Genomic DNA, 15,088 nt, shown 5'->3' with positions numbered 1-15,088 from the left:
GGTCTAGACGGAGTGGCACCAGGCCCCACTGCTCACTAGCTCGGTGGTACCCAGCAAGCCGCCATGTTTCTCAGCATCAGTTTCATTCCTGAAAACTGAGAGCAGCAATATCACAACCTTCAGAAGACTCTTGTGAGGATTAAATAAAGCAATATCATAAATGAAAGCACTCTGCAAAGTCGTGAAGTACGAGGGGGACAGTAGAAATTACCAGAATGTTGATTATCTTGGGAAAGAACCAAGATTTTTACCTAAGAGTGAACATTTGCGTAACAGCTGCCCTTCTCATCTCTCCAGAGTGCTGAGAGGTTCGGGGCAATCAGAGAGGGGCGGGGGCTTGACCTCCTTGGCAGCCGTCTGGAGCGGCTTGTTTCCGTCCCCTGGAAGTCTCAGTGCAGCCATTTACCCATTTTGCCAAGATCAGAGGGAACTTGGAGGCCTTCTCTCAGATGACCAATGCATTACCCCTGAGGGAGGAAGCACTCACGCTTGTAGTTTTGTCTGAGCGGTGACTTGTGTTTTTCAGACCGGACGTCCATCGTCAGCCCTCCTGAGGACCGCGTGGTGATTAAGGGGACGACAGCCGTGCTGCACTGCGGGGCCACACATGACCCCCGCATCTCTCTCCGGTCAGCTCGCTCAGCAACTAAGTTTCGGGCTCGTTAATATTCTGTGAGCTTCTGAAGGGAAGTTGAGGCCAGAAGGGAGAATTTCAGGAACTTTGATTTCAGCCGTAGATCCCTGATTACGGTGCTGCACGGTCGTGGGCTCCGTCATTAATCACCCAAATCCCATTTTCTACTCCGGCCTTATGTGTTATTTACAGTGAGCTGTGTTCCACTTCGTGCCTTCAATATAGCGTTCCGTGATTTTTCTGCCAAGGTTAATACACTATCTGTAAAACGTACATGTCAGAGGCTGATACTTAATGAAAGAAAAATCCAGAGGGATCGAATAGGATTGCAGAAGTGTTTACATTGGGGCCGTGCTGTACTCACCGGGGTTCTCTCTGCTCCAAGGATGCTTCCATTGTGAAATGGGGAGCGAGGGAGCCCTGCCATGGAAGAAAGGCAAGGCACCGTTACCTAACGCATTTAGAGAGAAATAACATGTCAAGAAGGGAACTGCATGACGTGAAGATTCACTGAAGGAATGGTGATATCCCATCTTTGTTTGAACTCAGACCGGTAAACTAATGATGAAAATATGACACGCCAGGTAGCAGGCGGACCGTGAGCGCACGTGACCACCAGTGGCAAACTTCTTCCCAGACTTGCCACTTTCAGAATGGTTTTAATTTTCGGGCTCAGTCTTGAAAATAAATCTAGACAGAAAGATCCAGTCGTCCTAGTGTCTGCATTCTGGCCTTAGCCCAGGAGGCAGGCAGTCAGCCAGAGGAGGAGTCAAGATGCCCTCCTGCTTTCTGGAACCTTTCCCTCTGAACATAGGGAGACAGTGGTTGACGCATACGTTGTTAACTGGAGTCAGAGGCGAAGCTGTTTTCTCACTCTTCCTGGGTAGCTGTTTGGAAAAATCATGAATTTCCATAGCTCCACCTGGCCCAGAGCTCAAAAACCAAGTTTGGTTTAGTTACAAGTATGTCAAATGCAAAACAAACAGGACTAGCAGGTTAAAGATTAGCTGAAGAATCCTTGGGCGCTGTGTTAGAGATACTTATCATGCCTGGAAAGCACTCATTCATTTTAACTGAGTTGGGAGTATGATTCGAGAAAAGCACGGATCACAAACAAGGCTGGTTTTCTGCTACGTTTGGAGCGCACCCGGAGCCCCTTGGATCTCTGTGGTTTCCTCGTAACTGCCTATGTGTGATTCACCAGGCAGCATTGGAGCTCCTTTCTGAGAAGCAGTTAGAGTGCTCACTCTTGGGGCCGTCCTTGTCCTGGGTTTCTCCAGAAATGACACTGGGCATAAGTGACAGTAGCTGATGCTGCCCCCTAAAGTGAGCGACTCCTTCGTTTCCTTCTAGTGGAGTTGTTCCTGTTCTGTCCTGGGGGAGTTTCACATAAGTAGTCGGTAAACGTCTGTGCTCTGTGTATGTTAAGCTTTTAAAGAATGGAGTACATTTTGAAAATCCAATCAAATTATTCTGGAGCCGAAAGCTAGCACTCTCATCCTATCTGCAGCGAGTAGTGGCGCCTGCCCACTGACATCCAGAGGCTGGACAAGCTCTTACTCATTCTACATATGAAAAGAAAAATGTGCAAAAACTGTCATAAATGAGATTAAACGAGAAAGAAATGCAATTGTAAGGACCGTCTGCCAGAATGGTTGGGTTTTAAGAAAACATGTTTACAGAGTGTGATCAGGGTTTTTTTCAGAACTGGGTAACTCCGCTCTGGGGATTTTTTAAAGTTATTGCCTCCTCCCCAGGCAATGCTCTGGTCGTTCCAGAATGTTCCTGGGCAGGAGCAGTGTTAGCAGGAGGCAACTGTGTCCATGACTCTACAGACTTTGGTCTTTAAACCCTTAGACCAGATAAATGTTTCCCGTTATCTTCTGTTTTTAACTTCAGTATGTGTGTATGCATTGTGACCAAGATATCTGGTTGCTTTTCTTCTTTCTTTTTTTTATATATACCATTCACATATGATGAAATTTACCCTCTGCAGGGTGGATTCTGGTATATCCACAAGGTGGTCAGTTGCTTGTTTTTTACAGACAGTGAGAATTGGTGGCCAAGATCCTAACTCAAGACCTTTCTTTCTAACCCAAGACTCTTTGCTTGGCCCGCAGCTACGTCTGGAAGAAGGACAACACGGTCATCACACCCTCCAGCAGCTCCAGAATCGTAGTGGAGAAGGACGGGTCCCTGCTCATTAGCCAGACGTGGTCCGGCGACATTGGAGACTACACCTGCGAAATCCATTCGGAAGGAGGGAACGACTCCAGGAAGGCCCGTCTGGAAGTGATGTGAGTACTGAGGCCGCTTCCTTTCTGCGTCTCCAGATTATTGCAGCGTTGCAGTCAGTCATCCCTCTTCCCAGCGACTGTCACTTAACACGTGTCCCAAGGCAGCAGTCAGAGGCCTCGCAGGCATGCACGCGTCCGGAGGTTTCCCCTCGGGGTAGATGGTTCGATTACTGGCTTTCGTCCTCATTGATCTCATTTTATCACATTCCCCCCAGGGACACCACGTTGGGATAAACTCTATTCACCACATGACAGGTATCTCTGCTTTTCCATGTAATGCCCACCAGAACTTCCAGTAGGTGAGAAATGTCAGGGTCAGCCCACCGAGGCCAGACGTACCGTGAGAGCCAACTAGCCTGGGCAGTTAAGTTAGCTCCAGCGCGTGTCTGCAGTAAGTAGACACTTTCCATTAAGTCTTTAGAAGTCCTGAAAATAGTAAGCAGCTGCCCGTTACTTCTAATCCGGGCCTTCCTGGGGGTCCCAAGGACCCAGGGTAAAATCGATTTCTCTTCCGTCCAACTCCCTCTGTTCCTGGGCAGGAAACTGAAAAGCCTGCTGACAAATGTTATTTTTCTTACATGTATTTAGAAGTGCTGTCCTCCCTGACATTCCCTGAACACATATGTACAAAAGTAAAACCTGAAAAGAAAGAAACAGGGCCGGGCCCATCCAGGCAGCGGCCAGCATCCCAGGCTAACACGGGACACGCTGGCCATTCGAAAGGGAATCTGGAGAGGCTTCTCTTACTGGCCTCGGCTGACCTCGATCCAGGACGGATTCTATAGACCACATTCATTCCCCCAAATAGAATCTGAACACTGTGAGTGCAGGGCAGTCTCATTTATCTTTGAAGCACTGGGCTCTGGCCGAGGGGGTTAAGATGAAAAGTACTTGCCGAGGCTCAGCACACATGTCCAGTATTTGTTGCCCCACACACATGAACCACAAGCAAATGTGCAGCTTCCTGCCGCCCTGCTGGCAGAGTTTTCCAGGTCTGTGGTGTGCAACAGGCCTGGCTGTCCCCCCAGGACCCGAAAGAGCCCCATCCTGCGTGCCGGCGGTCTCTCTCCATGATAACCTCTGTTCTGTGTGGAGGTCACCCTAGTCAGTCATGAAACAGCAGGTCCCCGCATCCCCAGAGGACCCGCCGAGGTCCTGGCGCCGCAGGCACCAGGCTGCTGTGCAGGCGGCCCTCCCGCTTTGTGAGTGAGTGTGGAAGCGTCGGGGCCTCTGCCCCACCTTTGAATTCAGACCCGCTACCCTGGGCTCTCTCTGCCCTCCTGTGTCCCCCGAGCCCCCATGCAGGACACCTCAGTTGCCTGTTGCCTCCATGGCTTGACCTGTGTCTTCTGCCATATCCACCTGAAGGACCCCCTCATCCATTCTTTAGGATTCAGCCACAGGGTCACTTTCTGCCATTGGGAGGCCAGGATGTCTCCCACGGTGCTTCTGGGTCCTCCATCAGCCTTGAGCCTACAGGGTGGGGGCTCCGATTTTCATGACCCCCTCCTGGCTGCTGGCCCCACTGTGCGCTCGGAGAGCCTGACTGTCAGTGCAGCAGCGGTGCTCAGTAAACCCCGTGGTTGGTTGAAGGCGTGAACGCGTGAATCAACGTGTATCTATTAGTCCTCCCGACCCCGCTCACGCCCTTCGTCTCCCTCCGATGCTCACGGGCCCTGAGCTTTTCCTCCAGGAGCAAACAAACAGGCTCAGAACACGTGGTCAAGAGCCTGGGCACCCAGCGCCCCAGCCCGCTCGGCCCTGGCCGTGGCCCTCCTCCCCCGTCACAGCGCACGTCAGTGGTAGGGCTTCTCTTTCTCAGTTGGTAATACAGAGTCCATGGCTACTGAATTCTCACAGTCCACTGTGCTGTTCACATTTTTAAAACTGCCTTTGAGAACTCGGAGATCATCCATCATTGGTATCAAATAAATAAACGCTACCATTTCATAAAGACTCTGTCAGCAGAAGTCAAATTGCACACTCTCAACATGGTGCATTCTTTTCATTCTGCACAATTTTATGTTCTACTGATTTACATATCTTTCCTACTATTTGCTTATTTGATTTCCTCTAAGTAAAATACATTTTCAGCAAATGTTGCTGTATCTATAAAATAATAGGCTTTCTGTAATGGTAAAACACCTCATCTCTAAATGTAGAAATATTTGCAGATTTGTGATTCAAACCAATTTAGCGACGACTGGTTACAGAACTGATTTGGAAGACAGTTGTTCCTTGTGAATTGTTAGTGTAATAAACACTCCACTCTTCCAAATCTGAATGGATTGGGAAAGTTGTAGGTTATAGCGTTGTGTGTCTTTAGATCCAAACAGGTCTTCACTCCACGACTTCACGATGACAGTGGAAATGACAATAATCATAACTCATGATTGCAGAGTGTTTTCTGCTTCTCAGAGAACTTTCAAATTGAGTTCAGTAGCATTTCCATGATTTACTCAGATGACAAAAGAAAAAATCAAAAAGAGGGAAAAAATCTCTTGTTGCAGAAGTGACTGAGAGGTACTTATGGCTAAACAGTGTCCTTCAAAGGAGCGGGAAAGCCTGCCTCCCCTGCCTCCCCTGCCTCCCCACATGAGTTAAAAGCTGCTTTGTTAAATGTAGAAATGAGGAGCCTTCAAAGTGGGCTTTCAAAGCAGACCATCGTGGGCTTTCTGTCCTGTTTGTTTGCTCTGTGTGTTGCGTTTCAGTGCACTCTTTCTTCTCTGTGTGAGGCTGGTCGGTGTGTCACCTGGCACCCAGAACAGTGCAGAAGTCTCAGTCCTGGCCGGGCCACTGGGAGGTGCTGCCCATGACCAGGTGACTGAGGACCATCACCACCCCTTACTGATTGCGTGACTTTGGGCAGGTTGCCTCAAGTCTGAGCCTTGGTTTTCTCAACTGTAAACTGGGTATGTTTTCATGGATCTTAGAGGGTTGTTGAGAGGTTTGAATGAACCAGTGTTTGTAAAATGCTGGCCTGGACCCTAACTTAGGGAAGGACATTCAATCAGTTAAAGCTCTTATTATTCCCTACCATCTGATAAAAAAAACATGTCCTTTCTGTTTTCAGCAGTTGCACCCTTCTCCACGCCTGGGGCTAGGAAGTTTCTCCTCAGCCTACTTTGTTTTGTACTGTATTCGATGATGCTTTGATACCACGTTTGTCTGTCGGCTCTGAGCCCTCCATGCCCAGAACAGTGCCCAGCGCAGGGCAGGTGCCCCATAACTGTCTGAGGATGCCCCACCCCACTGACTAGGTTGAAACGGGTTTGCACATTTGGGACCACGGAGGACTAATATCGGAGGGATGCGCCATCATCCTCTCCCCGAGAGGAGACGCTTCTGCAATGCCAGATGGTCCCGTGATGCATCCTATAAATTAACAACACAAGGTCAAAGTACAACACTGTCACCGGTTGTGTCAGTCGTGTCCCCTGCTGGCTTGCTCGTGCCTGATGGGGAGGAACCGGTTCTGGGTTGACGCCTTACCCCCAAAGCATCTTGCTGCACTGAGTAACACCAGAGGTACCGCAGCTTCAAGGACCGCTTAGTTGTTCATCATTTAAAGACCCACGTAGCATTGCATCTTTCCTTCTGAGAGCAGAGATTCATTCCTGTGGGCCTGGGGTGCAAGGGCATTGAATTTACGGAGCCGACGTGGAGACTCGGACTCTGAGGCAGCCGGAGATTTCCTACGATCAAACTACTTGTGACAAAGCCATAATAAGGAGTGAGCGATCTAATACTGCTTCTCGAGAATTATCAGGCCCCATCGTCTTCAGCTCCGAGTGAAGTCGAAGAAGATGGGTCTGACCGAGTTATCATTTGTGCATTAAAGGGGCAGCGCTTTTATAGGAAAGTACTTATCTGATCCTCCTGACGGAGCGCTTCCCCTACAGCCACAGTTTCAGCAATTGCTTTCTCCTGAGTCTCCTTCAAAGCTGGTTTTCTCAAATACAGTTCGCTTAATCTCCTTCCCCTCCAGCCCAGTTGTGTCGCTGCTAATTTCTGGCATTACTGGTGTGAGGGCTTGTTGGTGATTTCTCCCCCACTGCTCTTTAAATTGCAAAGTGACTCAGCACTGGGCTTCATTTCCATTGTTCCCTCCAATCTCTTTCATTTGTCACCCTGTCTGCATGTCACCGTCTGAGTCACTCTGCTGATCATTTATCTCCTTTCAAAGTTGGCAGAGAAATGCCAAGACACAATCTATTCCTATTAGATAAGACTCTCTGAAATGGATTCAGAATATATTAAAGCCTCATTTATCGGTTATTGACGGGTTAGTCAAGTATTTCCCAAAGCTTAATTTTCCAGATAACCAAAACTTATCATTTAAGGAAATAGTTTATATTTCCAATGTATATTAAAAAGTTCTTTGCATTACAAAGCAGGTACTATTGAGATATTGCAGGGGATTTTCGTACATCAGAGATGCTAGAACTAGGGAAAGATCTAAATTTGCTTCTAACTGAGTCCTGTGATATGTGTAAAACCACCTCTGCCTTGCGCCACCATCCTGGGCGTGACTGTGGCCACTGCGGTGGAAATCACTGGGCAGCGGAGGGCGAGGGCTCGTGCCTCTGCGATGCATCATGGACATGACGTCCTTGGCCATCCTGGGCTGTCGGTCCAAGTCCCCACACTCAGTCTCAAGGCAATGTTGCCTGTTAAGTTGCTAAGTCCTTTTTGTCCGCTCTTTTTGCCAATTCTTCTTTCGTCTCTGCACCTCAGGCCTTGGCTGCCATGGTCGCTGCCGAGCGTGCCTACTGGCCGCGCCCTAGTCCCTTCTCATTGGTGGCTTGTGAGCTGCTCGGAGCAGGGAACTCAGCACACTGAGTGGAATCATGTCCCGCGTGAGAAGCAGCTGCTCTGAGGGCAGACGGCGCGTCTCAGGGCCTCAGGAGCTAACACCTGGACAGGGAAGTTGTCCAACCAGTGACCCCTAGATACGTAGCAGTGACAACCTCGTCTACAAAGCACTCCAACCCCAAGGCAAAGCTGACTGCTCACCTGTCAGACACGTCCTCTGTGTAGGCGAAGAGAAGCATGACTGACACCGAGTGGGGAACCCCTTGCTCTCCCAGTTGTGGGAAAGGCACACTTTTACATTTGGAATCGGCTCCAGCGTCATGCACGCAAGGCCTACGGCAAGTGTGCTGAGAGGCTGGACTTGCTCGTGGGTCCCAGGAAGGACATTGCTGCTGCCCAAGGAACTGTCCCTTTGCAGTTTGCCTCCTGTCAGTGTCATCCACTTCAAGGACAGGAATGGCCACTGCACAAGGCTCATTGCAAGCCACCTGTGCTCCCCGCATCTCCTCTCCGACCCCGCGTGTACATGTCAGCTGCGTCTGCCTGGGTCCTTTAACCTCTGACCCAGCCTTTGTTGCATGGCCTGTCCTCCCTCCTGACTAATCCACAGGCTGTGGATATTTTATCCAAGGAGCGGCCCCTAGAAAGTCAGAGTCAAACATGCCCAGAAATGTCGCACGCAGATGCCTCGTACTTGCCTTCCTCCACGATCCATGCAAAGCCTGCGCTCCCAGCACTGCCCCGCACCTCCCCTGGTCTCACCTCCCCAGCCCAGGAGAGCCCTTCCTCTCTGCACTCACCCAGACCCTCCCGGCCACTGGAGCCGCACCTGGTCCATGAGGCAGGCCCTGCTGCAGCCGTGTTCTGCTTTCCTGCCTCATGACTTCCTCAGCCATCATGTCTCACCAGCTCGGGTGCCCTGCGCTGTCCTCGGCTGCATGCGGGCCTCGTGCTCCTGCTTAGCTTGTCTGGGAGGGCAGGTCTGGCAGATACTCCCTGTGTCCCCACACCCATACGTAGCACCAGGCTTGGGAAGGGTTCCTTTGTTCATCCAGCACTCCACGGTGGCTGGTTTACCCACTCGCTTCACGTTTCCCTGCACGCCCACTCTGCCAGCCGTGGGTGACGTAGATGAAGGAGAAGAGGCTTGGCTCGAGAGCAGGCAGGTCCCTGATCCAGTGGAGTTGGGGAGTCCTGCTCCTGTTGGACTCCCAGAGGTTTGTTACACTGAAAAACTCTCATTTGCAGTGGGAGTCCAGGGGTGGAAGCGCTTAGTTCTGCTCAAGAGTTACCCAAGGTCCAGAGGACATCCAGGAAGTCTTCACGGAGGGGACCCTGGACCTTGCAGGCTGAGCCGAGTTTTCTGCTGGGCCAGACCCTCTAGTCAACGGGCATCATGTGTGAACGTGTACAGGGCACAGAACAATTTGACTTGGGGAGCTGCAAGTCATTTATTATGACGAGGAAGTTGGATGCTCTCAGGAAAGCACCCAGTGGGGGCGGGGCTGAGAGCAGGAGGTAGGCGTAGGGTGCGGGGCTCGGGGTGGCATGACCCCTTTAGTGTACAGTTTCCAAGTGGCAGCAAGCAGGACAGTCAGGAGGCTTACATGTCATGGCTCTTGGAAGAGCCGGTGCCAGCTGGACTGAGGGCTGGTCCTTGGCGACGAGGCAGACAGGTTGTGTTACGGGCGTTTCTAAGGTATAGAAGGTGATTTAGTGACAAATTAGAGGCATGTCTGTAGAGGGTGGACAGTGGTATGGAGTGGACGTTCTACAGTGTAACCACTGACCGAAGAGAAGGGTGAGCACACACTGGCTCTGGCAGGAAGAATGATTCATGACGCTCCGTCACCCCCATTGTAATTGCCCGTCCCACTGTAAGAAGCCACCAGGCTCTCCCAGGCTCTCGTCCACGTCACGGGTCTTTGCAGGTTCTCACGGGAGCCATGTCTGCTTCCCAGGCCTCAGGGCCACGTGCACATCTGTCCTCCCAACTTGGAAGTGAGACCGCGGCGGCCATCTGGAAGGCTCTGAGCACCGGCAGTGTCCACACACAGAAAATGGCCCAGAATACTAAGTTAACATTTACCGTGGCAGAAATTCTTCCATCGTGGGAGAAGGCAGTTCTGACAGTGACACCCCCCCCCCCCCGCCCAAGTGACAGCACGGTCCCCAGCAGACTGTCCTCGCTTCAGACTCCAGCCGTGAGCTCAGGGCTCCCGACCCCCTGGGCTCTAACTGATTCACTCACATTTGGGCTTCCTAACACCTGATCAGGTTCAGTGATTCCCAAGAACGGCCACGGAACCCAGTTTGCTGCTGTACTGGTGATTTCAGTTTGATTCTACAGGATAAAAACCAGAGCCAGACAAGTGAAGAGAGGCTTAGAGCAAGGTGTGGGAGGGCCCCAAACACAAAGCTTCCATGTCTCCAGGATGCGTCCCTCCTGGCACGTACACATCTGATTACCGACCAAGAAGCTCAACTGAGCTTGGGGTCCAGAGTTCTTATTGAGGTTTCATTGTGTTGACGTGATTGATGAAATCACTGGCTTGAACTCAGTCTCCAACGCCCTCCGTCCACTCCCAGGAGATCAGAAGGTCGTGCTGATGTCACTGGCTCTAAGCCCCAACCCTCTAATCGCATGGCTGGTCTTTCCAGCGTGGATGGTCCCTCCTGGAGCTATGTAGGGGCCAGTCGTGAGTGACCTCATTGGCATAAACTCAGGGGTGGCCTGAGGGGCAAAGACACACCTGTTACTCAGGAAATTCCTTCCAAGTTTTGAGGTTCCCTCCCAGGAACGCTGGACAAAGACCAGGCAGACTCTCTATTGTACCTCAGTCTTTTGGGGATCTATTTAGTCAAGTTTATGCCCAGTTTGTTTTCAGGCGAGACTGCTTTACAACTTTGGTTTCAGAACAAGCCAGTTCTGGTAGGACATGGGGAGAAGCAGAATAAATCTTTTCACCCAGCGTTTCCTTCATACTGGTCTTCATAGGAAATCTAAGGGAGATTCGGTCATGGGGGAATGCAAGTAGAACTAACGGCTCCTTTTCAAATTTAAAATTTCATTCACAATAAAAAGAAAACAAAACAACATTCCAGGGTCAGATTTGTTCTTTATTGTATGAATTTAAATTCGCAGTCTACATTAGAAATATTAGTTTATGAACAGCGTGTGTGGCTTAAAGAGAGCCGTGCTTCTTAGCACAGCGCAGAACAGCTTAATAAATTTCAAAGTGCAATGAGTGCACTTTTTGAATTGAAAATACCAAGTGTAATTATGGCTTTCTGTGCTGACCTGTGTGGGTCAGTAGTAATTGAGGTCTAAGGGAGATCAAAACTAGTTAGTGGGTTAGAGGCGTCCGCTTCCCCCAGCACTGCCTGGGAGCGTTGATGGAGGGAGAAGCCATCCCTAAGGGCCACAGAGCAGGCTCCCGCTCCCAGACGTGAGACATGCGTAGATTCAATACAGGACTTGGGCAGCCATGACTGGAGGTGGCAGACCCATTGGTAGGAGAAACCGTGCCCTTGGACTTGAAGCTTTGTCACCAGTAAATCCCAGTAAAGACCTTTCCTATCAGTAACTTCTTTCCAGAATCGATTTGCTTTCATTGTTTCCATTTTATAGCCTTGCTGATATGTTATTTACTATTTCCAGGGGGTTTTAGCTCATGTTCTCACCACATCTCCCTTTCCGTGTTTCTCCCAAACCTCCATTATCCACGAGAAGACAGAATGACAGTACAACCTCATGCTGTCGCTAATGAGGCAAGAACACATACGGGTATTTGGGCAAGAAACTCCAAACGGCCAGTGTTGGAACCTTTATGAAGTCCTATCTCCCAGCTTTTCCCTGTTTCCATGACTTACTGTGTTTCCATGAACAGCTCCTAGTTGGAAAACAAATTGTTGACCACGTTTTCTGAATGAAAGACAACACTGTGTAAAAATTGGCACTCCCCACCCAACGTCAGTTGCAGTCACTGGCTGTTTCAGTGCTTTCCAGGGGGGATGGAGGTGAATTCTGTTCGGAAAACAAACAGCACTGAACGGTGAAGCTTTGTTTCGGTTTTTGGGCAGGGAGGTAGTTCGTATATGTGTTGGGGGCATATTTTATGTTCTCCATCTTCAAAACAGATGCACCAGGACTGTGCGACGTAAGAAGCAGGCTAATCATGTGTGTTTGCTCTTTTCTTTTTGTCCCTGCGGACCCCAGAGAGCTGCCCCACCCCCCGCAGAACCTGCTGGCCAGCCTGGACTCGTCCCACAGCCACGCCGTGGTGCTGTCCTGGGTCCGGCCCTTTGATGGCAACAGCCCCGTCCTGCACTACATCGTGGAGCTGTCTGAAAACAGTGAGTACGGAGGCGAAGCGGGCGCCGTGGACAAGATCTCCTCTCTCTCTGCTCTTATTGTCCTTACCTCTGCTTCTGGCTCTGACCCAAAACAACCAGTAAAACGTTGTGATGCTTTACGGAGTTTCAGATAAAACATACAGCTCTGATATTTGGAAAGGTGCAAGGTGAGCGGGGGCCAGTGGGGACGAGGGGCACGGTGCAGGGCCTCCTACGAGAGCCGGATTCGGGGCTCAGCCCCTCAGGGTTCCTGAGCAGGTCTTGGGCTCAGCACCGTCCCAGGGCAAAGTCTGAGATGGGTTCCGAAGCATCCACTTGGGGCTGATTGGGGAGTCGACAGCACCAGTAAGGGGTGACACCTTTGAGCTGGTTTCTGGAGCGCAGCCGCGGTGCTCAGTCCGGCGGGCCCTCCTCCCGCGCTGGACCTCTCGGCAGCAATCAGCACCGTCCCCGCTCCTGTCTCGGCTTCCCTGAGCCCCACGATCGTTCTTCCGTGCTCTCCTCTGCTGGCCGCAGGGCGGGCTCCTCATTGTTCAGCTGCCCTCCCAGAATTTCCTCCTAGGAAACCTCCTGCATCCCTGTGGTTTCAAGTGGCAACTTTTCCGTGAAAAGATGCCTGATCTTCATAACCTCTTTCCCCAGACCTCCAGGGTCATCAGCTGAACCCAGTTACTTGACATCTCTCTCTGGTTGTCCCAAAGATGCCTCCAACTGAACTTCTTCAAACCGTGTCTTCTGACATTCTGTAACCTAACTCTGTTCTCACCTCAGTGTGCAGCCGGTCCTCGGCGCCCGCCGTGACCTCTGTGCCACTCCAGCCGGAAGCCGGGACAGTCCAGTCCTTGTGCCCGCCAAGGCCCCACTGTGTTTCTGCGAATGGGCTTTCATTCCCTCCTGCCCTCCCCGCTTCTGAGATGACACATTCCCCTTCTAGCCATCACATGCTCGGGCCTCAGCAGCCACTGTCTGATTCTCATTTTGTGGCTGAGGAAACTGCCACGTGACCCTAACAGGTGAAGGGGGTCCCCACTCCCTCCCGGCCGTCTGCCTCCAGAACCGGTGCTCACAGGGCACCTGCACAGTACCCCCGTGGGCAGTCTGCTCTCTGGCACCTCGGCAGCGGCCCTTCCGTGCCGATGCAGGGGCCCAGTACACTTTGCTCCCAGTATGTGTGAGGCTGAGGGAAGCCACTCTGCATATGTGTGGATGCTCCCAATCCAGGTCCCTGCGTGAGGTCCCAAAGGCAGTGTTTTACTCCTAAATTCCTACCCTTGGCTCCGGAAGCTTCAGCTCTGAGCACCATCTCAGAACAGGAAGCCTGATGTCCCGGCCCTCACTCCCCTTCCCTGTGGCCACCTGTGACAGCTGATCTGGTCTCTTTCCTTGACGAGAGGGAAGGGTGTGAATGCAAACCAGTGTGCATGCCAACATCCATCTTAGTTTTAGTCAGCAGCTCTGATCAAAGAGGAGAGGGGTTAGCATTATTTATTAAAACAGCTTTCTGAAAAGGTAAGGTTTTCTGGACGATGTCGTGCTGTGTGGCCTGTAAGAAAACTAGGATTTGACGAGGGTGTGCATGGAGAGCGTGGCAGGAGCTGAGCTCTCGCCGTCGGAGTTCTGGTGCAGACGACCCCCACGGGCATCTGTCTCCTTCAGATCGGGGCTGTTTATCCATCCTGTGTCCCTGGTCCCTGACATTGTAGGTACTCAACAAATGGACTGAAATGAGTCTCCCTGGCAGAGTCCCCTCACCATAGACTAGAAGTTACAGGTCACGGGGACTGTAACTTACCGACCATCTTCCAAAAGGAAGTGTCTTCTTCCCCAGTTTACATAAAATAAGGCATTGCTTTAGAATTCCACACCGACTATTTTCTCAACAAATTCTCTGATTGATTGGTTCTTCCCGTCAGACATCTTGCCCAAATAAGTCCATCCATCTGTCCATCCATCCGTCCATCCATCCATCCAACACTGCTTCTGCACTGGGCATCGCCTCTGCACCAGGCACTCTGTTGGGTGCTGGGACCCAGAGACGAAATGATCAGTGTCAGCTCAGTAACAGCATGGACATGGTCACACACGTCAACATGTCCTGCCACGTCATGAGCTTCCGTCCATAGAACGGACATGGTGCCTAGGAACATGGTGAGAGGGGGCCTTCAAAGAGGCATGACATGTGACAAGGGGGCAGCATCAGCACAGGCCCCAGAGTGTAGGGCTCGAGGCGTGTGTAGGGACAGCCAGCTGGTAACATGACTACACTTGGGAGAGTGGGCCAGGCCGTGGCTTGGGTGGCGGGTGGCGTCTGCCTGGGAAGTTCTTCCTCATTCTCAGTGGCCCCGCCCAAACCTCAGTTCGTCCACATCTCTCCCTGATCCGCAAGCCCGTCACGGCCACGCAGAATTAACTTCCCTTCTCAAGGCTCCTGTACCACTATATACTTATTTCCCTGAGCATTTATTACGTTGTATAATCGTTACTGGTTTATACGCTGTCTTCCAGCAAGACCATGAACCCCACAGGGGCAGGCAGGGTCCACGTGTCGTTACTCTTTGTACCTGTGACAGCCAGCGAGCGCCTAGCCCATACGGGACGACTCTGGGCGTTCAGTCTCGTCATTTCACCGAGAACGTGGATAAGAGCACCATTAGTCCCTCGCTAGCCTCTGGCTCAGATTCCACGCTGCTTTTCCTTCAGATCCTCTAATCTAGAAGAATCTGGAATATTCTACACTGTTGCTATGATTGCACGAAGTATTAGCATTGCATGGAGAATCTAGGGATAAGATGCTTGCTCTGGGCTGGTCCTGACTTCAGCTGGACAGAATGAAGTCTGTGGTCTTTGCTGAGTCGGTCTGTGCCGCCATCTGTTGCTTAGCTGCCATGTACCTTCCTACCACAGCAATTAGAAAGACCGATGCTGTCTTCTGGGCCAATGACCCAGTTTTTATTTGTGTTAGGAACCAGTGCCCTTAAGAAGCAGC

At 51.2% G+C, this 15,088-nt stretch overlaps 1 protein-coding gene across 1 annotated transcript in view; it reads left to right on the top strand.

Annotated features, from left to right (window-relative positions):
- Positions 1-15,088, top strand: part of SDK1 (sidekick cell adhesion molecule 1) — a 687,292-nt gene that overhangs the window by 494,942 nt on the left and 177,262 nt on the right. The window contains exons 12-14 of the mRNA XM_088798792.1: positions 527-629; positions 2,755-2,931; positions 11,966-12,102. Coding sequence (XP_088654918.1) covers positions 527-629; positions 2,755-2,931; positions 11,966-12,102 — 417 coding nt within the window. The remainder of the gene's footprint in view (positions 1-526; positions 630-2,754; positions 2,932-11,965; positions 12,103-15,088) is intronic.

The sequence above is a fragment of the Rhinolophus sinicus genome, chromosome 5, assembly GCF_057876585.1.
Source record: "Rhinolophus sinicus isolate RSI-liver-muscle chromosome 5, RSI-T2T, whole genome shotgun sequence".
Taxonomy (NCBI): Eukaryota; Metazoa; Chordata; class Mammalia; order Chiroptera; family Rhinolophidae; genus Rhinolophus; species Rhinolophus sinicus.
The sequence above is the reverse complement of the archived record's forward strand: the minus strand, read 5'-3'. Positions and strand labels throughout refer to the sequence as shown.